Source organism: Macaca nemestrina, chromosome X (assembly GCF_043159975.1).
Source record: "Macaca nemestrina isolate mMacNem1 chromosome X, mMacNem.hap1, whole genome shotgun sequence".
Taxonomy (NCBI): domain Eukaryota; kingdom Metazoa; phylum Chordata; class Mammalia; order Primates; family Cercopithecidae; genus Macaca; species Macaca nemestrina.
The window spans coordinates 47,390,156-47,417,413 of NC_092145.1; the positions used below are offsets into that span (position 1 = coordinate 47,390,156).

The 27,258-nt window shown below is 40.8% G+C and overlaps 1 protein-coding gene across 19 annotated transcripts in view; it reads right to left on the reverse strand.

Moving 5' to 3' along the window:
* LOC105490450 (ribonuclease inhibitor-like) overlaps window positions 1-27,258 on the reverse strand; it is a 75,562-nt gene that overhangs the window by 37,385 nt on the left and 10,919 nt on the right. For 7 of the 19 annotated variants that reach the window (XM_071088724.1, XM_071088720.1, XM_071088723.1 and 4 more), the window contains exon 1: window positions 2,737-8,895. The exons of 11 other annotated variants lie outside the window; for them this stretch is intronic. In XM_071088724.1, coding sequence (XP_070944825.1) covers window positions 2,756-3,685 — 930 coding nt within the window. In that variant the 5' untranslated portion in view covers window positions 3,686-8,895 and the 3' untranslated portion in view covers window positions 2,737-2,755. Of the gene's footprint in view, window positions 1-1,280; window positions 1,319-2,736; window positions 8,896-27,258 lie in introns of those variants that run through there. One more of the 19 variants, XM_071088726.1, reaches the window with a different exon arrangement.

Genomic DNA, 27,258 nt, shown 5'->3' on the forward strand with positions numbered 1-27,258 from the left:
GAATGGAAGCCAAATCCTGACTTACCTTAGCAACGAAGGCTGGTCCATTGTCTGACCCTATTTGGATGGGAAAGCCATATCTGGGGAGGATTTCTTCCAAAATTTTCTTTGCTACAACCTGAGCAGTTTCTCTCTTAGTTGGGAACCCTTCTGTCCATCCTGAAAAAGTATCTCAGTCTCTGACGTTACAGCCGCTCCTGCATACCGCTGGCCTTGGTGGACGTAGCTGCTGCCATCAGTGAACCAGGTGAGTTCTGTGTCGGGGAGCGGACGATCTTGCAGGTCCTCCCGCACCCCATGCACCTGAGCCAGTATCTCAGTGCACTCATGGAACGGGGCGTCCAAGTCTGGATTTGGCAGCAGTGAAGCAGGGTTTAAAGAGGTTGGGGGCAGAAAAGTTATTCTGAGGGGGTTTAACAGCAGTCCTTGATAGTGGGTGAGCCGGGCGTTACTCATCCATCGGTCCGGCGGCTGCCGGAGGACGCCTTCAATGGCATGCGGGGTTATAACGCGCAACTCTTGCCCCATGATAAGTTTATCAGCGTCTCGGACCATTAGGGCGGTCGCCGCGATTATCCGCAGGCAGGGTGGCCAGCCAGCAGCCACTGAATCTAATTTTTTTGACAAATAGGCAACTGGCCTCTGCCAGGGGCCTAGGTACTGTGTTAACACGGCTTTTGCAACACCCTTACTTTCATCTACGTATAAGTGGAAGGGCTTGGAGACATCAGGGAGCCCCAGCGCGGGGGCTGATAACAAGGCAGTTTTGATTTGTTGAAAGGCCAGCTCAGCCTCTTCCGTCCAATTGAAGGGCTGCCGTTCCTTTGTTGCCTGGTATAGGGGCTTGGCTAACTCAGCAAATCCGGGTATCCATAACCTACAGAACCCTGCCGACCCCAGGAATTCTCTCACTTGCCGTGTCGACTGGGGTCTAGGGATGCGTAGGACTGTTTCCTTTCGGGCTTTGGTTAGCCAGCGTTGCCCCCCTTTTAATAGGTACCCCAGATAAGTTACCTCCGACTTGCAGATCTGAGCCTTTGTTGCTGAGGCTCGGTAGCCTAGCTCCCCCAGAGTCTTCAAGAGGTCCTCAGTCCCTTGAACACAAGTTTCCGGGGATCTGGCTGCTATTAAGAGATCATCAACATATTGCAAAAGAGTTATTTCAGGGTGTTGCCACCGGTACTCACCCAGATCTTCATGAAGGGCTTCATCTAACAGGGTTGGCGAGTTCTTGAACCCTTGTGGCAGTCTGGTCCATGTTAGCTGACCGTTGATGCCCCTCTCAGGATCCGTCCATTGAAATGCAAAGAGTCCTTGACTTTTGGGAGCCAGAGGAAGGCCGAAGAAAGCATCTTTTAGATCAAGAACGGTATACCACTGTTTTTCGGGATGTAAAGCACTCAGAAGGGTGTATGGATTGGGCACAGTGGGATGTATGTCCATGACCCTTTTATTAACTTCTCTTAAATCCTGTACTGGCCTGTAGTCCGTACTGTTGGGTTTACGAACAGGTAACAGTGGAGTATTCCAGGATGAGTGGCAAGCCCGTAGGACTCCCTGGTCTAGGAGTCGGCAGATATGGGGCGTACGTAATTCCTTCTCTTGCCTCCAGGGGCATAGGATATTGCCGAACCCGAACCGGGTCCGTCCCTGGCTTAACTTCCACAAATATGGCAGGTCGATGTTTAGCTAGCCCTAAGCCCCCAGTTTCTGCCCACGCTTCAGGGAAACGCTGGAGCCAAGAGTCAATTTCCTGATCGGGGGGCTTTTGCTCTTGATGGAGTCTGTACTCATCTTCTAAGGTGACAGTCAGGATAGATATTGGCCTGTTTTGGGAATCAGTTATCTTGGGCCCTTCTGGCTCAAAGTGGATTTGGGCCCCCATTTTTGTCAGCAAGTCCCTCCCTAGTAGAGGGCAGGGGCTCTCTGGGATGACTAGGAAGGAATGGGAGACTTTTCCCGTTCCTAAGTCTACAGTCCTCTGGGTTGTCCAGGGGTATTTTTTGATGCCTGTGGCCCCGTGCACCCAGGATGTTTTCTTAGACATTTTTCCAATTGGTTTGGTTAGGACTGAGCGTTCCGCCCCAGTATCGACCAAGAAGCGAACTGGGGACCCCTCCACTTGCAAAGTTACCCTGGGTTCGGGGAGGGGGTCCGAACCCCGTCTTCCCTAGTCAGAGTCCTGGGTAACGAGTACGGAGGTAGGGTTAGCTGGTCTCCGTTTCTTTGGGCAGTCTTTAATCCAGTGACCACGTTCCTTGCAATAAGCACACTGATCCTTTTCTAATCCTTGCCTAGAGCCTTGCTTTGTCTGCTTTCTGCTTTGGCCATTCCCTGCCTGGGGGAAAGCTGCTACTAAAACTTTGGTCATTTCTTTGGTTGCCTTGAACTGTTTTCCTTCTGGAGTATCCCTATTATTATAAACTCGCTGGGCCATCTGAAGGAGGTCCTGAATCTGCTTTCCCTCTAAACCTTCTAATTTCTGGAGTTTTCTTCTAATATCTGATGCTGCCTGGTTTACAAAGGACATTACTACCGCAGCCTGATTTTCCGGTGCTTCCGGGTCCATAGGGGTATACTGTCTGAAAGCTTCCATTAATCTCTCTAAATACACAGCGGGGCTTTCTGTCTTACCTTGTAACACAGAATATACTTTAGCCAAATTGGTGGGCTTGCGAGCTGCAGCCCGGAGACCCACCATTAGAGTCTGGTGATAAACGAGCAGTCGTCCCCTACCTTCTGCCGTGTTGTAGTCCTATCTGGGCCGGGTCAAAGGAAAAGCCGCGTTAATGAGGTCAGGATTTGCAGTTGGCTGGCCGTCATCTCCTGGAACCAGCTTTCTGGCCTCAACTTGGATTCTTTCCCGCTCCTCCGTTGTGAACAGGATTCGGAGGAGCTGCTGACAGTCATCCCAGGTTGGCTGGTGAGTAAACATGACACTGTCTAACAACGAGGTTAGATCTTTGGGATTATCGGAGAACCGAGCATTTTGGGACTTCCAATTGTATAAATCACTAGTGGAAAAAGGCCAATACATGAGACGGGAGAGCCCGGTATCATCGAGCGATCCTATTTCTCTGAGAGGCAGGGCTACGGTGGAGTCAGGGAGTCGGGAAGCTTGGTCCCGCAGTACGCGGCCTCGCGTTCGGCCAGCCGCCCCCCCCGGGTTACTTTTGCTCTCGGCTGCTTCCGCTTCTCGGTTTCCCTCTACGGAAGCACCACCCTGGGGGACTGGGTCCTGCGGGATAAGGTGCGGATATGGTGGGGGAAGTGTGGGTTCTAACGTTAGGGGGTCCTGGCTGTCTGGCAGCACAGGGGCCGAGGGAGCAAAGGGAGTCCTTTGTCTTGTAGGTCGCATTACTAGGACCTTGCAAGGCTCAAGGATGAATGGAGTTATCCAGGGTGGTGGGTCTTCCACAAGATTTTGCCACACTAGAATATAAGGAATTTGATCAGGATGTCCTGACTGCCCTGGCAGGAAAATCTTAGTTTTTACCTTAGTAATAATAGAGAGACAGAAAGTTCCTTCGGAGGGCCACCCTACGCCGAAAGAGGGCCACTCCGAACGGCAGAAAGTAACTAGCTTTCCCTTCTTTAGTTCTACACTTAAGTTACGCCCCCGAGCCTTCACATCCTTAAAATTGGTAACAAGGAGTGAGAGCGGCGAGCTCTGGTTGTTGCCCATCTTTGGACTGCTCCTACAAAGAGAAGGAGGGACGAAAATGAGTGTGAAGCAGAGGGGAGTATCTGACAGGTCCGGTCCTGGAAGGGGAAGAAAAGGTTTTATGTTTCGTTTTGGACTTACACTTAACACTTAACAATAACGGACAGACAGTGAGAAACGATGAGCCTTCGCAAGCGCGTGTCGGACTTCCGACCTGAGTCAGACGGGGCAACCAAGGATGGAGGCCCCCAGATGGGCACTGCGGGACGTCTCCCACCAGTCCCGAGTGGCTGTCTTTTAGCGCGTCCGCCAAGACCATGCCACTTATAAAACAGACCAATACAGATTACAGATTACAGATTTCGCGAAATTTCAGGGAGACAGACAGAGACAAAGACAGAGACAGTGACAAAGCCGGCTTACCTACAGATTAAGATCCATTGACTTGGGGGTCTGGTGGGCTTGGGGGAAATCCCGGACGAGCCCCCATTTGTTATGCCCAGACCGTTTATTCCCCGAAGAAGACCACCAGAGTCCAGAGTCAAAGCTAAGCAGCAAGGATCTTTATTACAGGTTCGAACCTGGAACTTTCCCTCGCTCGTGAAACGAGACGGGCAGGAGAGCTCCCCCACTGAGCTCTGAGCAGTGTTATATAGTCTAAGAAAAGTGGGCATAGAGTTATTATACAAATCAGATATATGATTGGCTAGTGTTTGAACAAGGCGATTTGGCTAACTATGATTGATTCCCGCCATTTCTGATATTTTGGTTCAAACTTTGAGGCGGGAGAGCAGGTTTATGGCAGCAAGAGTTTATCTTACTTAAACACGTCTTGTGACCTTGCCTCAGAACTTACAAAATCTCTGGTATGTGCAAAACAAAATCTCTGGTACGTGCAGAAAACCAGGTACTCACAGAACTTACGAAATCTCTGGTATGTGCAAAGATTAGAGAGCAGAACAAGGGTGTAGCGGGTGGGGGGTGGGTACACATCTATCTTTGTGTCCTTTCAGTGGTTTCCATTGAGCCTAACTCGTTAAAGATCAGGGCTTTGCTGATTATTAATTTGATAGATATATAAGATACATATGATGACCTACATTCAAATACATATTTTACACACACTCAATCCAGATACTTTACATATAGATATATAAATAATAATACACAGCACACACACAACTCCACATTCCTATAATTTTTTACTACTTGCACACTTTTAAAATCAAGAGTAAGACTTAGAGTTGGGAAGAAGTTGTGACTAGATGGGTGCTAAGAGGTGAATGGGAAGAAGCAGGGTGTGGATGGGCAGACATGAGACTGTCACAGAAATGAGCAGGCAAGTGAGTGGTCTGTTGAGAATAACTGGTTTCTGTTCCCCACAACTAAACATTCCTTGGATTTCAGGAATCAACCACAAGAGGAAGGACTCCAGCAGTCTTCACTCTTTGTTCTTTTGTGCTGTGTCCTTTGAAAAGCTATGGTTACATTAAAGGAAGAGACTTGGAGTCTTTTATAATTGTAAATGTTTTGGGGGATTATGGAAAACAACGGAAACCACAGTTGCCTCTTCTCTTTCTTTATCCCTATTTTAGGCAACACAAAAATTGTGGAGACAGTTTCAAGAGATTAATGGGTAAATACTGTATCCAAGTAATTCACATCTAACAAAATTTTAAAGTTTCAGAAGAATCTCTAAGGGTATGAGGAAAAGAAACAAGAGAAAGACAATGAATAGGCTTACCTAGTATATACCCTCTCTTACTTCATTCAGTTACTCACCATTCTCTCCAGACAATAAACTCCAGGTACAAGCAAGTTCCATATATTTTCTTTTCTTCTGATTGTTCATCCTGGCAAATCAAGAAGACTGTAATCCAAAACAGCAACAATGACTATAAGGCCTAGTGGATGCTCAGAGTAAAAAAGTAACTCAAGAAAGACTCTTCATTCAAGGCATTAGAGAGCTGGAGAAAAGACAAGGCCCAATAACCAAGCAGACAGCTGAGGTAGGACCCTGGGGAATCACATGAGGACAGACCAAAACGAACAGTCTTCAACTTGAAGAGAAAAAAAAAAAAGGCTGAAAGAGGATAGAATGTGTATAAAGTTTTGAAAGGTACAAACATGGAGAATGTCAAATTGGGCTCTGAACTGAGTCACTAAGAGAAGTATAGGAATTAGGTAGCATACCCCTAATGTCTGAGATCAAGAGAAGTAAGAATGACGATGTCCTTCCACAACATATTTTTGGTGCCATCAATAAAGGGAGAATTCTAAGACTACAGATTGGAATACTGTGGTATAAGAGAAATAGTCTAAAGAATCAGAAGACCTGGGTCCTAGCTCCATTTCTATCTATCCATGGACCTCGAATAAGATTCTTCTCCTTTCTGGGAGAAGGGTCTGCTTTACTATTTTGAAAATGGTTCAAGGAATGTTAGACCAGGTTTCTTTCCAGGTTTAACACTGTAAGATCAGTAGTTCTCAGTCCTAGCTACACATTAGAATCCTGAAATATTACTTATCACCTTTTAATATACTTGATAATTTACTTATGTATCATGCTTATTGTTCTTTGTTAGTCTTTCCCACCTAAATTGAATTACTGGCCCCTTTCTCCACCTTTGTCATGAACTTTGCAAATCCACACACCAAAAAATGGAGCTTATTTTCCCACCTCCTGTCTTTGAGCTCAGTCATGAGACTTTGGTTAATGGAGTGAACCCAGAGTTGGACATGTCATCTCTTATGATTCATGAAAGAAGCCACAGAGAAAGAAGCCCCAGCTAGTTCACTGGTCTAAGGAGGATGAGAAATACATGAAGCAGAACCATCATAGCTTACCCACAGTACTGCAGCAGGAAAGCACAGTGACCCCAGCCTGAATAAAGTTACCCAACAGAGCCCTCTTTAATAATCTGAGTCTCAGCTGCCCTCCAGATCTGTGAAGATAAATGCTTAATAAGTGATTAATTTTTCATGCCACGGAAATTTTGTGGTTGTTGTTACACATCACTGTGGCAATGGCTAACTGATACATCCTGCTAGAATGTAAATGCCTAGAAAGTGTTTGGCACAGAGTAGACATTCATTAAATATTTATTAAATAAATTGAATGAATGAATAGCTTTTTAAAAACCCAATGACTTGTCCACATTACTGTTAAATTATATCAGAATCTTTGATGATAAGGCTCAGCATCATTTTTTAAAGCTTCCCAGGTGATTCTAGTGCAAAGCCAGGGAATAGAGCCACTGTTAAAAGATTTGGTTATTTTTGTTAGAGAAAAGTGTGTGTTGGTGAAACATATAGGCCTTAGAATCAAGCAAATGTCTTCAAGTACTGACTCTACCACTTACTGACTGTGTGACAACCAGGAAATTAATATTTCCAGGTCTTAGTTTCATCAGTTAAGGAGGGATAATGATGGTACTTTCTGTATCATGTTTTATTAAGATTAAATAAGATAAAGTGTTCAGCACATTGCATGGTACACAGTAGGGGCTCAAGAATCGTAAACCATAGCTAATGTTTGTATTGCTGCATCATCTAATATAGAGTAGAAATTTTTTTAAATTCTGGTAGACCTTACTTAAGTCCCATTTCTACCCTTTTCAGCAATATGACCTTGAGTAAATTACTTAAACTCTCTGAGATTTCAGTAACTGAACTGTAAAATGTGGTTGATAATAATACCTACCTCATTAATTTGTTGTGAGGATTAAATAAGATCACACTCATAAAACACTCAACACAGGCCCAGGTGCAATATAAATGATAAATGTTACAGAAAAAATAAGATGGCATTTATTGTAACTTTGACAGAAAGATGTTACATTCCATTAAAATCTCCACATATCAAGTTCATTCTTATGAAACAGAATGTTCTCAGCACAGTGTTATAGTCCCATACCCTACACTCTTCCCAATCTCTAGGAATACTTTTTTGCACTCCCCCAAATAGGAACACTCCTCCAGCTACAATTACTGTGTAGTAAGCGCTCCTGCCCTCAGGCAACAGAGCTGGAGGGTTGCATGGCCTCTCACTCTCTTTCTGGGCAATCTACACCATGCCCATTATTTCAGTTATCTTTATGATTCCCAATCGTTTATCCCAGTCTAGCCCTCTCTTTTGAGATTCAGACTTATATATTTAAAGGTTTACTCAACATCTCCACTTGGATGTTGACACCTTGTTTTGTCTCCTTTGGTAACTATTGCTTGGTTTGTCCAGAATTCTTTCACTGACCTTTGTTCTGATGAAAGATCCCATCCCTCTTAGTGAAATAATCAGATTCCCCATCCTTGAATATTTAAACCTGACTGGGGACTATAGAGACTGAGGTTCTGCTACCTAAATGTCTCAAGCTCGATGGTTCCTGACCTCCCTGAGGCCTTGTTTTTCAGCATGTCAATTTAGATTTGAGTAATTCCAATATCCTTCTAAATACTCCTTTTTGTTTAAGTTATGCAAAATCAATTGCTGTGGTCTGCAACTGAAGAATTCTGATTTAAAAATTATACCACAGACCCGGTTACAATCACGAGACCTTTGGAGAGAATTATGAGGGGCATTTTATAACTGGTTATTAGTCTCAGCTAGACTAAAGGCTGTGAGGTGGCCCGAATTCCAGGATAAGAAAATAGTATCCATTGTTCTAGGATTTCCACCAATACATATAAGGTATTTATACAAAGTACTAAAAGGTAGCCTCTTCAAGAAGACAAATCATACTAAGATGTGTCCTCAAAGTAGCTGAACTACAAAATGGTGAAATGGTGCTCTTTCCTCTTGGATGGGGCAGGACCAAACTAGGATATACAAGTTAGAGAGCAGAGTATGGGTTAATTGCAGTCCCCATTCACACTCTTGGTCCTGTGCCTTTTAAGTCAACAAACTGAGAAACTTTATATGATGACTCTACATGGTATGCATGCAGCCAAAAATAGGGGAAAGAAATGCTATAATTTTTTTCCACCTTTATTAAGATATAACTGAAAAATAAAAATTGTGTATATTTAAGATGTACAGTGTGATGATTTGATATATATACATACACATTGTGAAATGATTACCATAGTCAAGCTAATTAGCACATCCATCACCTCACATGATTACCATTTGATATGGTTTGGATGTTTGTCCCCTCCAAATCTCATGTTGAAAAGTAATCAGCAGCATTGCAGGTGGGGACAGGTGGGAGGTGTTTGGATCATGGAGGTGGATGGCTTATTCAATTCATGAATGGCTTAGGTCCATCCCCTTGATGATAAATGAGTTCTTGCTCTGAGTTTACATGAGATCTGGTTGTTCAAAAGAGTGTGGCACCTCCCCCGTCTTCCTCTGGTTTTCACCATTTGATGAGCTTGCTCCCCCTTCTCCTTCTGCCATGATTAGAAGCTTCCTGAGGTCCTCATCAGAAGCAGATGCTGGCATCAGAAAACTGGTACTGAGGGTGGGGTATTAATATGAAGTCACCTGAAAACGGGGAAGCAGCTTTGCAACTGGGTAATGGGCAGAGGCTAGAAGAGTTTGGAGGTCTCAGAAGACAGGAAAATGAGGGAAAGTTTGGAACTTCTTAGAGACTGGTTAAGTGGTTGCAACCAAAATGCTGATAGAAACATGGACAGTGAAAGCCAGGCTGATGAGGTCTTAGAAGGAAATAAGGAAGTTATTTGGAACTGGAGGAAAGGTCACCCTTATTATGCCTTATCAAAGAGCTTGGCTGCATTGTGCCCTGGTACTAGGGAACTGTGGAAGGTTGAACCTAAGAGTGAGGACTTAGGGTACTAGTGGAAGAAACTTCTAAGCAGCAAAGCATTCAAGAAGTGGTGTGGCTGTTTCTAACAACCTATGATCCAATATGGGAGCAATGGAATTACTTAAGGTTGGGACTCACATTTAAAAGCAGAGTCCAAATGTTTAGAAAATGTATAGCCTGGCCCTGTGGCAGAGAAAGAAAAGTATTTTCAGGGGGAGAATCCAAGCAGGTTGCACAGCAACCACTTACTGGAGAGATTAGCATGACTCAAAAGAGAGCCAAGTGGTAATATCCAACACAATGGGGAAAAGGCCTCAAAGGCATTTTAGAAGTCTTTGGGACAGCCCCTCCCATCACAGTCCCAGAGGCCTAAGAGGAAAGAATGGTTTAGGGGGCCAGGCCTGGGGCACCACTGGCTTGTGCAGCCTCAAGACACTTCACCACCCAACCAGGCCCCTCTAGCACCAGCTCAAAGGGCCCCAAGTACAGCTCCAGCCACTGCTTCAGAGGGTACAAGCCATAAGCCATGGCAGCTTCTATGTGGTGTTAAGTCAGCCTGGGTGACAGAGTGAGACCCCGTGTTAAAAAAAAAAAAAAAAAAAAAAAAAAAAAAGGAATGAAGTATTGATACATGTTAGTTACACACAGGTGACACTTGAAAACTTTATGCTAAGTGACAGAAACCAGAAACAAAAGGCCACATATTGTGAAATTCCATTTATATGAAATATCCAAAATAGGCAAATCCATATAATCAGAAAGTAGATTCGTGGTTGCCAGAGGCTACGGTGGTGGAAGGAAGAATTGCTAGTGATTGCTAACAGGTATAGGGTTTCTGTTTGGGGTGTTGAAAATATTTTGGAACTAGATAGTTGTGATAGTTCCAGAGCATTGCGAATATACTAATATCACAAAAAGGTACACTTCAAAAAAGAGGTAAATTTTCAGGTATGTGAATAGAATCAAAAAATATCAAGTAAATAAATCCATAAAAATGCAATTGTAAAAAAAAATGGGAAGGTGGAAACAACCCAAATGTCCATCAGTGGAGGAATGGATAAACAAAATGTTGTCTATATGTATAATAGGCTATTATTCAGCCTTAAAAAGGAGGAAATTCTGACACATGCTCCAACATAGATAAACTAGAAGACACTATGCTAAATGAAATAATCCAGACATAAAATGGGAAATATTGTGTGTTTACACTGATATAAGTTACCTAAAATAGTTACATTCAGAGACCAAAAGTTATGAGGGGCTTGAGGAAAAGGGTAATACAGAGTAATTGTTTAATAGTTGTGAACTTTCAGTTTGAGAAGTGAAAAGGTTCTGGAAATGGATGGTGGTGATGATTGAACAACAATGTAAATTTACGTAATCCCAATGAACTCTACACTTAAAAATGGTAAAAATATCAAATTTTATGTTATGTATATTTTACCACAATAACAATAATAGGCAATTGAAAAAGAAATGAAAAAAATCCCATTTACAATAGCCAAAAATAAAATTAAATACTTGGAATTAACCAAAGAAGCGAAATATCTTTACAATGAAAACTATAAACACTGATGAAAGAAATTGAAGAGGACACCAAAAAAGGGGAAAATATTCCATGTTCACAGAGTGGAAGAATTAATATTGTTAAAATGCCCATATTACCCAAAGCAGTCTACAGATACAACACAATCCCTATCAAAACACCAATTACATTCTGCACAGAAATAGAAAAAGCAAACCTAAAATTTATATGGAGTCATAAAAGACCCAGAATAGCCAAAGCTGTCCTGAGCAAAAAGAATAACACTGGAGGAATCATATTACCTAACTTCAAATTATACTACAGAGTTATAGTAACCAAAAGGGCACGGTACTGGCAAAAAAACAAAAAAACAAAACAAACAACAACAACAACAACAAAAAACAGACACATAGACCAATGGAACAGAATAGAGAACCCAGAAAAATATCCATTCACCTACAATAAACTCATTTTCAACAAAGATGCCAAGAATATACATTGGGGAAGACAGTCTCTTCAATAAATAGTGCAGGGAAAACTGCATATTCATATGCAGAAAAATGAAACTTGATTCCTATCTCTTGCTTTATACAAAAATAAAATCAAAATCAATCAAATACTTAAATCTAAGACCGCAAACTATGAAAACACTAAAATAAAACACTGGGGAAACTGTTCAGGACATTGGGCTGGCCAAAAAATTTCTTGAGTAATACTCCACAAGCACAGGCAACCAAAGGAAAAATGGGCAAATAGGATCACATCAAGTTAAAAAGCTTCTGCACAGCAAAGGAAAAAAATCAAGTGAAGATACAACTCACAGAATGAAAGAGAATATCTGCAAACTATATATCTGACAAGGGATTAATAAGCAGAATGTGCAAGGAGCTGAAACAACTTGATAGGAAAAAAATAAAATAATCTGATTTTAAAATGGCTAAAAGATCTGAATAGACATTTTTCAAAAGAAAACATACAAATGGCAAGTAGGCATATGAAAAGGTGCTCAACATAACTGATCATCAGAGAAATGCACATCAAAACTACAATGAGATATCATCTCACCTCCATTAAAATGACTTCCATCCAAAAGACAGGCAATAACAAGAGCTGGAAAAGATGTGGAGAAAAGGGAGTCCTCGTACACTGTTGATGGGAATGTAAATTAGTACCACTAACGAAAACAGTTTGGAGGTTCCTTAAAAGTCCAAAAATAGAGCTACCATATGATCTAACAATCCAACTGCTTGGTATATACCCAAAAGAAAGGAAATCGGTATATCAAAGTGATATCTGTACTCTCATGTTTATTGCAGCACTGTTCACAACAGCCAAGATTTGGAAGCAACATTAAGTGTCCATCAGCTGACGAATGGATAAAGAAAATGTGGTACATATCACAACGGAGTCCTATTCAGCCACGAAAAAGGAATGAGATCCTGTCATTTGCAACAACATGGATGGAACAGGAAGTCATTATGCTAAATGAAATAAGCATTATTTCATTATGTTAAACCAAATAAACCAGGCACAGAAAGACAAACATCACATGTTCTCATTTACTGTGGGATCTAAAAATTAAAACAATCGAACTCATGGAGATAGAGGGTAGATGAATGGTTACCAGAGTCTGGGAAGTGAAGGTGGGTAATGGGTACAAAAAAATTGATAGAATGAATAAGATCTAGTATTTGATAGCACAACAGGCTGACTATAGTCAATAATAATTTAATTATACTTTTTAAGATAACTAAAAGAGTATAATTGGATTGTTTATAACACAAAGGATAAATGCTTGAGGTAATGAATACCCTATTTAATCTGATGTGATTATTAAGCATTGCATGCCCATATCAAAATATCTCATGTGCCTGATAAAAATATACACCTACTATGTACCTGCAAAAATTAAATATTAAGAAAAATAAGTAAGCCGGGCACAGTGGCTCAAGCCTGTAATCCCAGCACTTTGGGAGGCTGAGACGGGCGGATCACAAGGTCAGGAGATCAAGACCATCCTGGCTAACACGGTGAAACCCCATCTCTACTAAAAAATACAAAAAACTAGCCGGGCGAGGTGGCGGGCGCCTGTGGTCCCAGCTACTCCGGAGGCTGAGGCAGGAGAATGGCGTAAACCCGGGAGGCGGAGCTTGCAGTGAGCTGAGATCCGGCCACTGCACTCCAGCCTGGGCGACAGAGCCAGACTCAGTCTCAAAAAAAAAAAAAAAAAAAAAAAAGAAAAATAAGTAAAAAATAAAAATAATTAAGATGAAATTAATAATTACTGAAGTAGAAAGCAAACAATAATAGAACCATGGAGTGGATCAATAACAAGAAATAATATTTACTTGAAAAGACTAATAGAATACAAAAGTTTTTGTCAAGTATGATTTCAAAAATAAAGAAGGCACAAATTAACATTAAAAAATGAAAGGGTATAATGTGGGTGGGCCTAATACTATCAATTGAAGGCTTTAATGGAACAAAGACTAATCTCCCCCAAGCAAGAAGGAATTTTGGAGTACAGGCAAGATGGCCAAATAGGAACAGCTCCAGTCTGCAGCTACCAGCGAGACCAATGCAGAAGGCAGGTGATTTCTGCATTTCCAACTGAGGTACTCAGTTCATCTCACTGGGACTGGTTAGGCAGTGGGTGCAACCCACAGAGGGCGAGCAAAAGCATGGTGGGGCATTGCCTCACCCAGGAAATGCAAGAAGCCGGGGGACCTCCCTCCCCCAGCCAAGGGAAGCCATGAGGGACTGTGCTACCCGGCCTGGATACTACGTTTATTTCCCATGGTTTTTGCAATCTGCAAATCAGCAGATTCCCTCATGCGCCTACACTACCAGGCCCTGCGTTTCAAGCACAAAACTGGGCGACTGGGCAGACGCCAAGCTAGCTGCAGGAGTTTTTTTCATACCCCAGTGGCACCTGGAACCTCAGTGAGACAGAACCATTTACTGCCCTGGAAAGAGGGCTGAAGCCAGGGTGATCTCTCTCAGCAGGTCCCACTCCCATAGAGCCCAGCAAGCTAAGAACCACTGGCTTGAAATTCTCGCTGCTGGCACAGCAGTCTGAAGTCAACCAGGATCTAGCTTGGTGGGAGGAGGGGTGTCTGCCATTACTGAGGCTTTATTATTCGGTTTTCCCCTGACATTGCTAAGGAGGCTGGGAGATTTGGGCTGGGCGGAATTCACCACAACGTGGCAAAGCGGCTGTGGCCAGACTGCTTCTCTAGATTCCTCCTCAAAGGGCAGAGCATCTCTAAAGTAAAGGCAACAGCCCCAGTTAGGGGCTTATAGATAAAACTCGTATTTCTCTGGGACAGAGCACCTGAGGGAAGGGGTGGATGTGGGCACAGTTTCAGCCGACTTAAAGTTTTCTGCCTACCGGCTCTGAAGAGAGCAGCTGATCCTGACAAGGAGGATTCTCCCAGCACAGTGCTCAAGCTCTGCTAAGGGACAGAACTGCCTCCTGAAGTGGGTCCCTGATGCCCATGCCTCCTGACTGGGAGAGACCTCCCAACAGGGGTCAACAGACACCTCATACAGGAGAGCTCTGGCTGGCATCAGGCCTGTGTCCCTCTGGGACAAAGCTTCCAGAGGAAGAAGCAGGCAGCAATCTTTGCTGTTCTGCGGCCTCTACTTGTGATACTGCTGTTCTGCAGCCTCCACTGGTGATACCCAGTTGAACAGGGTCTGAGGTGGACCTCCCACAAACTGCAGCAGACCTGCAGAAGAGAGGCCTGATTGTTAGAAGAAAAACTAACAAACAGAAAGTAAAAGCATCAACATCAACAAAAAAGACCCTCACACAAAAACCCCATCCAAAGGTTATCAACCTCAAAGATCAAAAGTAGAAAAATCCACAAAGATAAGGAAAAACCAGCGAAAAATGCGAAAATTCCAAAAACCAGAATGCTACTTCTCCAAATGATCGCAACTCCTCTCCAGCAAGGGCACAAAACTAGATGGAGAATGAGACTGATAAACTGACAGAAGTAGGCTTCAGAAGGTGGGGCATAAGGAGCATGTTCTAACCCAATGTTAGAAGCTAAAAACCTTGATAAAAGGTTACAGGAATTGCTAACAAGAATAACCAGTTTTGAGAAGAACATAAATGATCTGATGGAGCTGAAAAACACAGCATGAGAACTTTGTGAAGCATACCCAAGTATCAATAGCTGAATCAATCAAGCAGAAGAGAAGATATCAGAAATTGAAGATCAACTTACTGAAATAAAGAGTGAAGACAAGATTAAAGAAAAAAGAATGAAATAGAACAAACAAAACCTCCAACAAATATGGGACTATGTGAAAAGACCAAACCTATGATTGATTGGGGTCCCTGAAACTGATGGGGAGAACGGAACCAAGTTGGAAAACACACTTCAGGATATGATGGTGGAGAACTTTCCCCACCTAGCAAGACAGGCCAACATTCAAATTCAGGAAACACAGAGAACATCATGAAGATACTACTCGAGAAGAGCAATCCCAGACACATAATCATCAGATTCCCCAAGGTTGAAATGAAGGAAAAAAATGTTAAGGGCAGCCACAGAGAAAGGTCAGGTTACCTACAAAGGGAAGCCCATCAGACTAACAGCTGATCTCTCTGCAGAAACCCTACAAGGCAGAAGAGAGTGGGGGCCAATATTCAACACTCTTAAGGAAAAGAATTTTCAACCCAGAATTTCATATCCAGCCAAACTAAGCTTCGTAAGTGAAGGAGAAATAAAATCCTTTACAGACAAGCAAATGCTGAGAGATTTTGTCACCACCAGGCCTGCCTTACAAGACCTCCTGAAGCAAGCACTAAACATGGAAAGGAACAACCGGTACCAGCCACTGCAAAAACACACCAAATTGTAAAGACCATTGATGCTAGGGAGAAACTGCATCAACTAACAGGCAAAATAAATAGCTAGCATTATAATGACAGGATCAAATTCACACATAACAATATTAACCTTAAATATAAATGGACTAACAGACTGGCAAATTGGATAAAGAGTCAAGACCCATTGGTGTGCTGTATTCAGGAGACCCATCTCACGTGCAAAGACACATATAGTCTCAAAATAAAGGGTTGGAGAAATATTTACCAAGCAAATGGAAAGCAAATAAAAGCAGAAGTTGCAATCCTAGTCTCTGATAAAATAAACTTTAAACCAACAAAGATCAAAAAAGACAAAGAAGGGCATTAAATAATGGTAAAAGGATCAATTCAACAAGAAGAGCTAACTATCCTAAATATATGCACCCAATACAGCAGCACCCGGATTCATAAAACAAGTTCCTAGAGAACTACAAAGAAACTTAGACTCCCACACAATAATAGTGGGAGATTTTTAACTCCCCACTGTCAATATTAGACAGATCAATGAGACACAAAATTAACAAGGATATTCAGGACTTGAACTCAGCTCTAGAACAACTGACCTAATAGACATCTACAGAACTCTCCACCCCAAATAGACAGAATATACATTCTTCTCAGCACCACATAGCACTTATTCTAAATCGACCATATAATTGGAAGTAAAACACTTCTCAGCAAATACAAAAGAACAGAAATCATAACAAACAGCCTCTCAGACCACAGTGCAATCAAATTAGAACTCAGGATGAAGAAACTCATTCAAAACCACATAACTAATGGAAACTGAACAACCTGCTCCTGAATGAATACTGGGTAAATAACGAAATTAAGGCAGAAATAAAGAAGTTCTTTGAAACCAATGAGAACAAAGACACAACATACCAGAATCTCTGGGACATCACTAAAGCTGTGTTAAGAGGGAATTTTATAGTACTAAATGCCCACATTAGAAAGCTGGAAAGATCTGAATTTGACACCCGAACATCACAATAAAAGAACTAAAGAAGTGGCCAGGCATGGTGGCTCATGCCTGTAATCCCAGCGCTTTGGGAGGCCAAGGTGGGCAGATCACGAGGTCAGGAGATCGAGACCATCCTTGCTAACACAGTGAAACCCCGTCTCTATTGAAAATACAAAAAAATTAGCCAGGTGTGGTGGTGGGCACCTGTAGTCCCAGCTACTCGGGAGGCTGAGGCAGGAGAATGGCGTGAGCCCAGGAGGCGGAGCTTTCAGTGAGCTGAGATCGTGCCACTGCACTCCAGCCTGGGTGACAAAGTGAGACTCCATCTCAAAAAAAAAAAAAAAAAAAAAAAAGAAAAGAAAAGAACAAAAACTAGAGGAGCAAGAGCAAACAAATTCAAAAACTAGCGAAAGACAAGAAATAACTAAGATCAGAACAGAACAGAAGGAGATAGAGACACGAAAAACCCTTCAAAATATTAATGAATCCAGGAGCTGGTTTTTTGAAAAGATTAACACAATAGATTGACCACTAGCCAGACTAATAAAGAAGAAAACAGAAGAATCAAATAGACACAATAAAAAATGATAAAGAGGATATCACCACTAATCCCACAGAAATACAAACTACCATCAGAGAATACTATAAACACCTCTACACAAATCAACTAGAAAATCTAGAAGAAATGTATAAATTCCTGGACATATACACCCTCCCAAGACTGAATCGAGAAGAAGTCGAATCCCCGAATAGACCAATAACAAGTTCTGAAATTGAGGCAGTAATTAATAGCCTACCAATGAAAAGAAAACCAGGACCAGGCAGATTCACAGCCTAATTCTACCAGAGGTACAAAGAGGAGCTGGTACCATTCTTTCTGAAACTATTCCAAACAATGGAAAAAGAGAGACTTCTCCCTAACTCATTTTATGAGGCCAACATCATCCTAATACCAAAACCTGGCAGAGATAGAACAAAAAAGAGAAAATTTCGGGCCAATATCCCTGATGAAGATCGGTGCAAAAATCCTCAATAAAATACTGGCAAACTGAATCCAGTAGCATATTATGAAGCTCATCCACCATGATCAAGTCAGCTTCATCCCTGGGATGCAAGGCTGGTTCAACATATGCAAATCAATAAACGTAACCCATCACATAAATAGAACCAATGACAAAAGCCACAATTATCTCAACAGATGCAGAAAAGGCCTTTAATAAAATTCAACATTCCCTCATGCTAAAAACTCTCAATAAACTAGGTATTGATGGAACATACCTTAAAATAGTAAGAGCTATTTATGACAAACCCATAGCCAATATCATATTGAATGGGCAAAAGCTGGAAGCAGTCCCTTTGAAAACAGGCACAAGACAAGCATGCCCTCTCTCACCACTCCTATTCAACATAGTACTGGAAGTTCTGGCCAGGGCAATCAGGCAAGAGAAAGAAATAAAGGGTACTCAAATAGGAAGAGGGAAAGTCAAATTTTCTCTGTTTGCAGATGACATGACCGTATATTTAGAAAACCCCATTGTCTCAGCCCAAAAACTCCTTAAGCTGATAAGCAACTTCAGCAAAGTCTCAGAATACAAAATCAATGTACAAAAATCACAGGCATTCCTATACACCAATAATAGACGAGCAGAGAGTCAAATCATGAGTGAACTCCCATTCACAATTGCTAAAAAGAGAATAAAACACTTAGAAATACAAACGTGAAGGACCTCTTCAAGGAGAACTAAAAACCACTGCTCAAGAAAATAAGAGAGGACACAAACAAATGGAAAAATATTCCATGCTCATGGATAGGAAAAATCAATATTATGAAAACAGCCATGTTGCCCAAAGTAATTTATAGATTCAATGTTATTCCCATCAAGCTACCATTTATTTTCTTCACAGAATTAGAAAAAAACTACTTTAAATTTCACATGGAACAAAAAAAGGAGCCGGAATAGCCAAGACAATCCTAAGCAGAAAGAACAAAGCTGGAGGCATCACACTACACAACTTCAAACTATGCTACAGGGCTACAGTAACCAAAGCAGCATGGTACTGGTACCAAAACAGATATGTAGACCAATGGAACAGAATAGAGACTTAAGAAGTAAGACTACACATCTGCAATCATCTGATCTTCAACAAACCTGATAAAAACAAGCAATGGGGAAAGGATTCCCTATTTAATAAATGGTGCTGGGAAAACTGGCCAGCCATATGTAGAAAGCTGAAACTGGACCCCTTCCTTACACCTTATACAAAAATAAACTCAAGATGGATTAAAGACTTAAATGTAAAGCCAAAAACCATATAAACACTAGAAGAAAACCTAGGCAATACTATTCAGGACATAGGCATGGGCAAAGACTTCATGACTAAAACACCAAAAGCAATGGCAACAAAAGCCAAAATTGACAAATGGGATCTAGTAAAACTAAAGAGCTTCTGCACAGCAAAACAAACTATCATCAGAGTGAACAGGCAACCTATAGAATGGGAGAACATTTTTGCAACCTATCCATCTGACAAAGATCTAATATCCAGAATCTACAAGGAATTTAAACAAATTTACAAGAAAAAAACAAACAACCCCATCAAAAAGTGGGCAAAGGATATGAACAGACACTTCTCAAAAGAAGGCATTTATACAGCCAACAAACATGAAAAAATGCTCATCATCACTGGTCATCAGAGAAATGCAAATCAAAACCACAATAAGATACCATCTCATGCCAGTTAGAACGGCGATCATTAAAAAGTCAGAAACAACAGATGCTAGAGAGGTTGTGGAGAAATAGGAACGCTTTTACACAGTTGGTGGGAGTGTAAATTAGTTCGATCATTGTGGAAGACAGTGTGACGATTCCTCAAGGATCTAGAATCAGAAATACCCCTTGACTCAGCAATCCCATTACTGGATATATACCCAAAGTATTATAAATCATTCTACTATAAAGACACATGCACACATATATTTATTGCAGCACTATTTACAACAGCAAAGACTTTGAACCAACTCCAATGCCCATCAATGATAGACTGGATAAAGAAAATGTATACACCATGGAATACTATACAGCTATAAAAAGAATGAGTTCATGTCCTTTGCAGGGACATGGATGAAGCTGGAAACCATCATTCTCAGCAAACAAACACAGGAACAGAAAACCAAACACTGCACGTTCTCACTCATAGTGGGAGTTGAACAATGAGAACACACGGACACAGGGAGGGGAACATCACACACCAGGGCCTGGCAAGGGTTGGGAGAAGGGGAGGGAGAGCATTAGGACAAATACCTAATGTATGTGGGGCTTAAAACCTAGATGACAGGTTGATAGGTGCAGTAAACCACCATGGCACATGTATACCTATGTAACAAACCTGTATGTTCTGCACATGTACCACAGAACTTAAAGTAAATTTTATTTTAAAAAGAATTAATGGAAATGCAGAAAAGATCAGTGAAAAATATGAACTGGTATCATTATCAATTTGATTGCCAGATATGTCTTCTAAGTGTTTCACTTTCTATTCCGCTACTACAAAAGTTTGTGCCAGAATCTATTTAAAATAAATACAACACATAATCTCAAAAAAAATGAAAGGGGACCAAACTACAGAAAGAGACTATATTAAAAAATTATTTTAAGAATACCGTATAACTTTTACACCAATAATTTTGAAAATCTGGGTGAAATGGATAATTTCTAGGAAAATTAGTCCAAGAATTGTCCTATGAAATAGAAGACTTACATAAACCTGTTAATCACTGAAGAATGTATAATGATAATCAATAATCTACCTTAAAAGTCACCATTTCCAGAAATTTTGTGGGTGTTTGACAAAGCTATCTAGGAACAGAATAATGAAACTTTCCAAACATTTTTTCCATATTAAAAAAATGGTAAATGACACCACACAGCTATAAGGCTGGTATAATCTTGATACCAAAACTGACAAGTAAGGGAAAGAAAATGATAGCCCACCTCACATATGAACCTTGATATAAAAGCATATAACCTTGATACAAAAATTGAACAAGCACAAGAGAACTACAGGCCAGCATTTTTCACAGGAGTGCTAATAGCATTTTTGTTGAGACCGTTCTTCATTTAGCATCCCTAGTCACCATTTCCTCAATTATCGTAGGACTCCCCCAACTCACACACTCAATAAACTGACAACCAAAAGCACCTCCAGATATTTCCAAATGCCTTCTTGAGGGGTAGTTTTGCCCAACTGAGGATCAACGCTATAGGCAATCTCATTTATAAACACAGATTTTTAAAATGCCAAATAAAATACTAGTCACTCAAATCCTGCAGTAGATTTAAAAAGATACATTGTGCCCCAATAGGCTAATCCTAGGACTGCAGGGAAGGTTTAGCATTTAAAGATGTGTCAACGTGGAACAGGGCACTAACTCCTTACTTAGAAAACTGGCAATTAAAGGGAAAGAGTTAAGAATTTACTGTGTCTTTCCCATAGAAACTGTGTTTTAGGCTTACCAAATAACCCTAGTAGATGAAGGATAGTTCTTCTTACAGAGGAATTCTAGCTGATGAATACTGAAAGAATGATAGAATTAGAAAATCATTACTTTGAAATCCCTAATGAAATAATTGATTCGAATAACAATTATCAAATAAATGGTAAAGCAATGCAAAAGATGAAAGGATGATGGAGAACTTTACAATGAAGGGATCAGACTATCACCACCTCAATCCATTTTTAGTATTACTAAAAGTGAGACAACTGCAAATTACATAAAAGGAAGTATAATAATTTTAAAAACCTGAATCTAATCAAGTCTTTTTATTCTTTTTTTGAGACAAGGTCTCACTCTGTTGACCAGGCTGGACTGCAGTAGCATGATCACTGCCCACTGCAGCCTTGACCTCCCCAGGCTCACGTGATTCTTCTACCTCAGCCTCCCAAGTAGCTGGGACTACAGGCGTGGGCCACCACAGCAGCTCATTTTTGCATTTTTTTAAAGACGAGTTTTCACCATATTGTCCAGGCTGATCTTGAACTCCTGGGCTCAAGCGATCCGCCCACCTCCCAAAGTACCTCCCAAAGTGCTGAGATTACAGGTATGAGCCACACCACCCAGTCTAATCAAGTCTTTAGCTTTACATTCCAGTTTACAAGAAACAACAGGCAATACAGAAACAAGTAAAGTAACACCTCAAGGAAGTAATCAGTCAAATCCAGAATATGGAACAGTCTAGAGGACAAATGCCAAGTTTCTTCAACAAGCCAATGTCATTATGATAAAAGAGAGGAGGTACTGTTTGGTTTTAGCTTTTAAAATTTTTTAAAGAAACTTAAGAGATATAACATAATACAATAAGGTGACCTCAATTGGATCTGGATTCCAACAAACCTCAATGGCAAAAACATTTTCAGACAATTAGAAAAATCAGATTATTCACCAAGTATTAGTGTGATGATGGCATTGTGACTATATGAGAAGATGTTCTTTTTGCTATAATTCTTTTGCTATGCATACTGAAATATTGAGGAGTGAAATTATATGATATTCCTGATTAGCCTAAAATATTCCAGCATAAAAGAGGGGAACAGCATAGTTGAAACAAGTATGGCAAAATGTTGATGGCTATTGAAGCTGAGTTATGAGTATGTAGGGGGTTTTATTGTACATTCTACTGTTATGTACATTTGGAAATTTTAATAAAAAATTGTTAAAGCTATCAATGCAATTTTATGCATTAATAATGTAAAGGGAGAAAACTATATGTCCGACTTACAGGTGAAAAAACAATGGATAAAGCTTTCCTTTTTCATCCATTCTTGTTTTTGGTTTTTGTTTTTGGGTTTTTTTTGGGGTTTTTTTGTTTTGTTTTGTTTTTTTTGAGACATGGTCTCGCTCTGTCGCCCAGGCTGGAGTACAGTGGTGCAGTCACAGCTCACTGAAGTCTCAACCATCCCAGGCTCAAGCAATCCTACTATCTCAGCCCTCACCAAGTATCTTGGATTCTGTACAGGCACATGCCACCACACCTCGCTAATTTGTTTTTATTATTATTTTGTAGGGACGAGGTTTTGCTATGTCTCAAACTCCTGGACTCAAGTGATCTACTCTACTTAGCCTCCCAAATTGCTAGGATTACAGGCATGATCATTCTTGTTTTTAAAAAGCCTCGAAAAGGCAGAAATTCAACAGAGTTTATTTGACTTAATAAAGGGTAACTGCCAGACACCCACAGCAAACCTAATACTTGATGACATTTTAGAAGCATTCCCATTAAATGGAAGGATAAAATAAAGATATTTGATATTGCTATGATTCAAATTTAAATCGGAGGTCCTAGCCAATGCATTAAAACACAAAAAGCACACATGGTATACAGGCTAAAGACAAAGAGACAAAAACTATCAGTATTTGTAATCATCTGTTTTCCTACCAAGAAAATCCAATAGAATCAACAAAAAATCTATTAGAAAGAAAAGAGAATTTATTAGTAAAGTTGCTGGCACAAGACAACATACAAAAACCAATAGCTTTCTTATACTCCTATAGTAATTACAAAATGAAAGAAAAAGTTCTATTCACGGTAGCAACAAAAATGAAGTTATCTAGAAATAAAGCAAACAAGATATGTTCAAAATATTTACAGAGAGAAGTACGAAGTATTACTAAAGGACTTAAAAATTTGGATAAATGGAAAGTCATACCATGTTTATTTATATAAAGACTCATTCATGTAAAGATGCTAACTCTCCCTGGTTAAACCTGTAAACTCAGTGAAATACCAAATAAAAATGCTAATAAGATCCACATGGGTGTGATAATCTGCATTTAAAATTCATTGAAATAGTAAATATGTAAAAATAACCACAAAAATGAAAGGAGGCTCTTTCAATGCCAGATAACAAACATATTATAAAAATATAAAAATGAAAAGTATTATAAAAATATAAAAATGAAAAGTGAATATAAAAATGAAAACATATTATAAAAATATAAAAATGAAAGGTGTGGATACAGGTATAAATAAATGGATCAACAGAATCAAATAGAGAATCCTGAAACAAACCCAAGTATTCATAAGAATCTAATATTGATTAAAAGTAGTATTTAAAAGTCAGTGGAGAAAAGAAAGAGACATGTAAGATATTCATTACAGCAGGTTTTACACTGGCAAAAATTTAGAAATAACCATGTCAGTGGGGAAATGGCTACACAAATTATAGTCTATTTATTCTAGTAGAATATCCTAGTATTTATCCTAGTATTCATAGTAGAATACTATGCAACCAAGAAAATGGTAGATTTATATGTATTAACATGAAAAGCTGTCAGACATTATGTTGGGTGAAAGTAGCAAACAGCAAAACAATACATATAGCATAACACAATTCATATTTTTAAGGCCACTAAATAATATTATATATTCCCTACACATGCAGACGTGTTTGTAAATGCTTGTGAATGAATTTTAAAAAGATGCAAGAGAGATTCCATTCCAAGATGGCTGAATAGGAACAGCTCCAGTCTGCAGCTCCCAGCGTGATCAAGGCAGAAGAAGGTGATTTCTGCATTTCCAACTGAGGTACCTGGTTCATCTCATTGGGACTGGCTGGACAGTGCATGCAGCCCATAGAGGGTGAGCCAAAGCAGAGCGGGGTATCGCCTCACCCAGGAAGCACAAGAGGTGGGGAGATTTCCCTTTCCTAGCCAAGGGAAGCCGTGACACACTGTACCTGGAAAATCAGGCCACTCCCACCCAAATTCTATGCTTCACCAATGGTCTTAGCAAACGGCACACCAGGAGATTATATCCTGCACCTGGCTCAGTGGGTCCCATGCCCATAGAGCCTTGCTCACTGCTAGCACAGCAGTCTGAGATTGACTGGCGAGGCAGCAGCCTGGCAGAGGGAGGGGCATCCACCATTGCTGAGGCTTGAGTAGGTAAACAAAACTGCTGGGGAAGCTCAAACTGGACGCAGCCCACTGCAGCTCTGCAAGGCCTGCTGCCTCTGTAGACCCCACCTCTGGGGGCAGGGCATAGCTGAACAAAAAGCAGCAGAAACTCCTGCAGACTTAAACGTCCCTGTCTGACAGTTCTGAAGAGAGCAGTGGTTCCCCCAGCATGGTGTTTGAGCTCTGAGAAAAGACAGACTGCCTCCTCAAGTGGGTCCCTGACCCCCATGTAGCCTAACGGGCAGACACCTCCCAGTAGGGGATGACTGACACCTCATACAGGCAGGTGCCCCTCTGGGGTGAAGCTTCCAGAGGAAGGATTAGGCAGCAATATTTGCTGTTCTGCAGCCTCCACTTGTGATACCCAGGAAAACAGGGCCTGGAGTGGACCTCCAGCAAACTCCAACAGACCTGCAGCTGAAGGACCTGACTGTTAGAAGGAAAACTAATAAACAGAAAGGAACAGCATCAACATCAACAAAAAGGACATCCACACCAAAACCCCATCTGTAGGTCACCATCATCAAAGAGCAAAGGTAGATAAAACCACAAAGATGGGGAGAAACCAGAGCAGGAAAGCTGAAAATTCTAAAAACCAGAGCACCTCTTCTCCTCCAAAGGATCGCAGCTCCTCGCCAGCAATGGAACAAAGCTGGATGGCGAATGACTTTGACGAGCTGATAGAAGTAGGCTTCGGAAGGTCGGTAATAACAAACTTCTCTGAGCTAAAGGAGGATGTTTGAACCCATTGCAAGGAGGCTAAAAACCTTGAAAAAAGATTAGATGAATGGCTAACTAGAATAAACAGTGCAGAGAAGACCTTAAATGACCTGATGGAGCTGAAAACCATGGCACAAGAACTACGTGATGCATGCACAAGCTTCAACAGCTGATTAAATCAAGTGGAAGAAAGGGTATCAGTCATTGAAGATCAAATTATTGAAATAAAGCAAGAAGAGAAGTTTAGAGAAAAAAAGAGTAAAAAGAAACAAACAAAGCCCTCCAAGAAATATGAGACTACATGAAAAGACCAAATCTACGTTTGATTGGTGTACCTGAAAGTGACAGGAAGAATGGAACCAAGTTGGAAAACACTCTTCAGGATATTAATTATCCAGGAGAATTGCCCCAACCTAGCAAGGCAGGCCAACATTCAAATTCAAGAAACACAGAGAACACCACAAAGATACTCCCTGAGAAGAGCAACCCCAAGACACATAACTGTCAGTTTCACCAAGGTTGAAATGAAATGTTAAGGGCAGCCAGAGAGAAAGCTCGGGTTACCCACAAAGGGAAGCCCATCAGACTAACAGCAGATCTCTTGGCAGAAACTCTACAAGCCAGAAGAGAGTCGGGGCCAATATTCAACATTCTTAAATAATTTTCAACTCAGAATTTCATATCCAGCCAAACTAAGCTTTGTAAGTGAAGGAGAAGTAAAATCCTTCACAGACAAGCAAATGCTGAGAGATTCTGTCACCACCAGGCCTGTCTTACAAGAGACCCTGAAGGAAGCACTAAGCATGGAAAGGAACAACCAGTATCAGCCACTGCAAAAACATTCCAAATTGTAAAGACCATTGACGCTAGGAAGAAACTGCATCAACTAATGGGCAAAATAACCAGGAAACATCATAATGACAGGATCAAATTCATACATAACAATATTAACCCTAAATATAAATGGGCTGAATGCCCCAATTAAAATACACAGACTGCCAAACTGGATAAGGCTTCAAGACCCATCACTATGCTGTATTCAGGAGACCATCTCACATGCAGAGAAACACATAGGCTCAAAATAAAGGGATGGAGGAAGATCTACCAAGCAAATGGAAAACAAAAAAAAGTAGGGGTTGCAATCCTACTCTATGACGAAACAGACTTTAAACCAACAGAGGTCAAAAGAGACAAAGAAGGCCGTTACATAATGGTAAAGGGATCAATTCAACAAGAAGAGCTAACTATCCTAAATATATATGCACCCAATACAGGAGCACCCAGGTTCATAAAGCAAGTCCTTAGAGACCTACAAAGAGACTTAGACTCCCACACAATAATAATGGGAGACTTTAACACCCCACTGTCAATATTAGACAGATCAATGAGACAGAAGTTTAACAAGGATATACAAGACTTGAACTCAGCTCAGCACCAAGGAGAGCTAATAGACATCTACAGAACTCTCCACCCCAAATCAACAGAATATACATTCTTCTCAGCACCACATTGCACTTATTCCAAAATTGACCACATAGCTGGAAGTAAAGTACTCCTCAGCAAATATAAAAGAACAGAAATCACAACAAACTGTCTCTCAGATCACAGTGCAATCAAATTAGAGCTCAGGATTAAGAAACTCACTCAAAACCGCACAACTACATGGAAACTGAATAACCTGCTCTTGAATGACTACTGGGTAAATAAGGAAACGAAGGCAGAAATAAAGATGTTATTTGAAACCAATGAGAACAATGAGACAACATACCAGAATCTCTGGGACA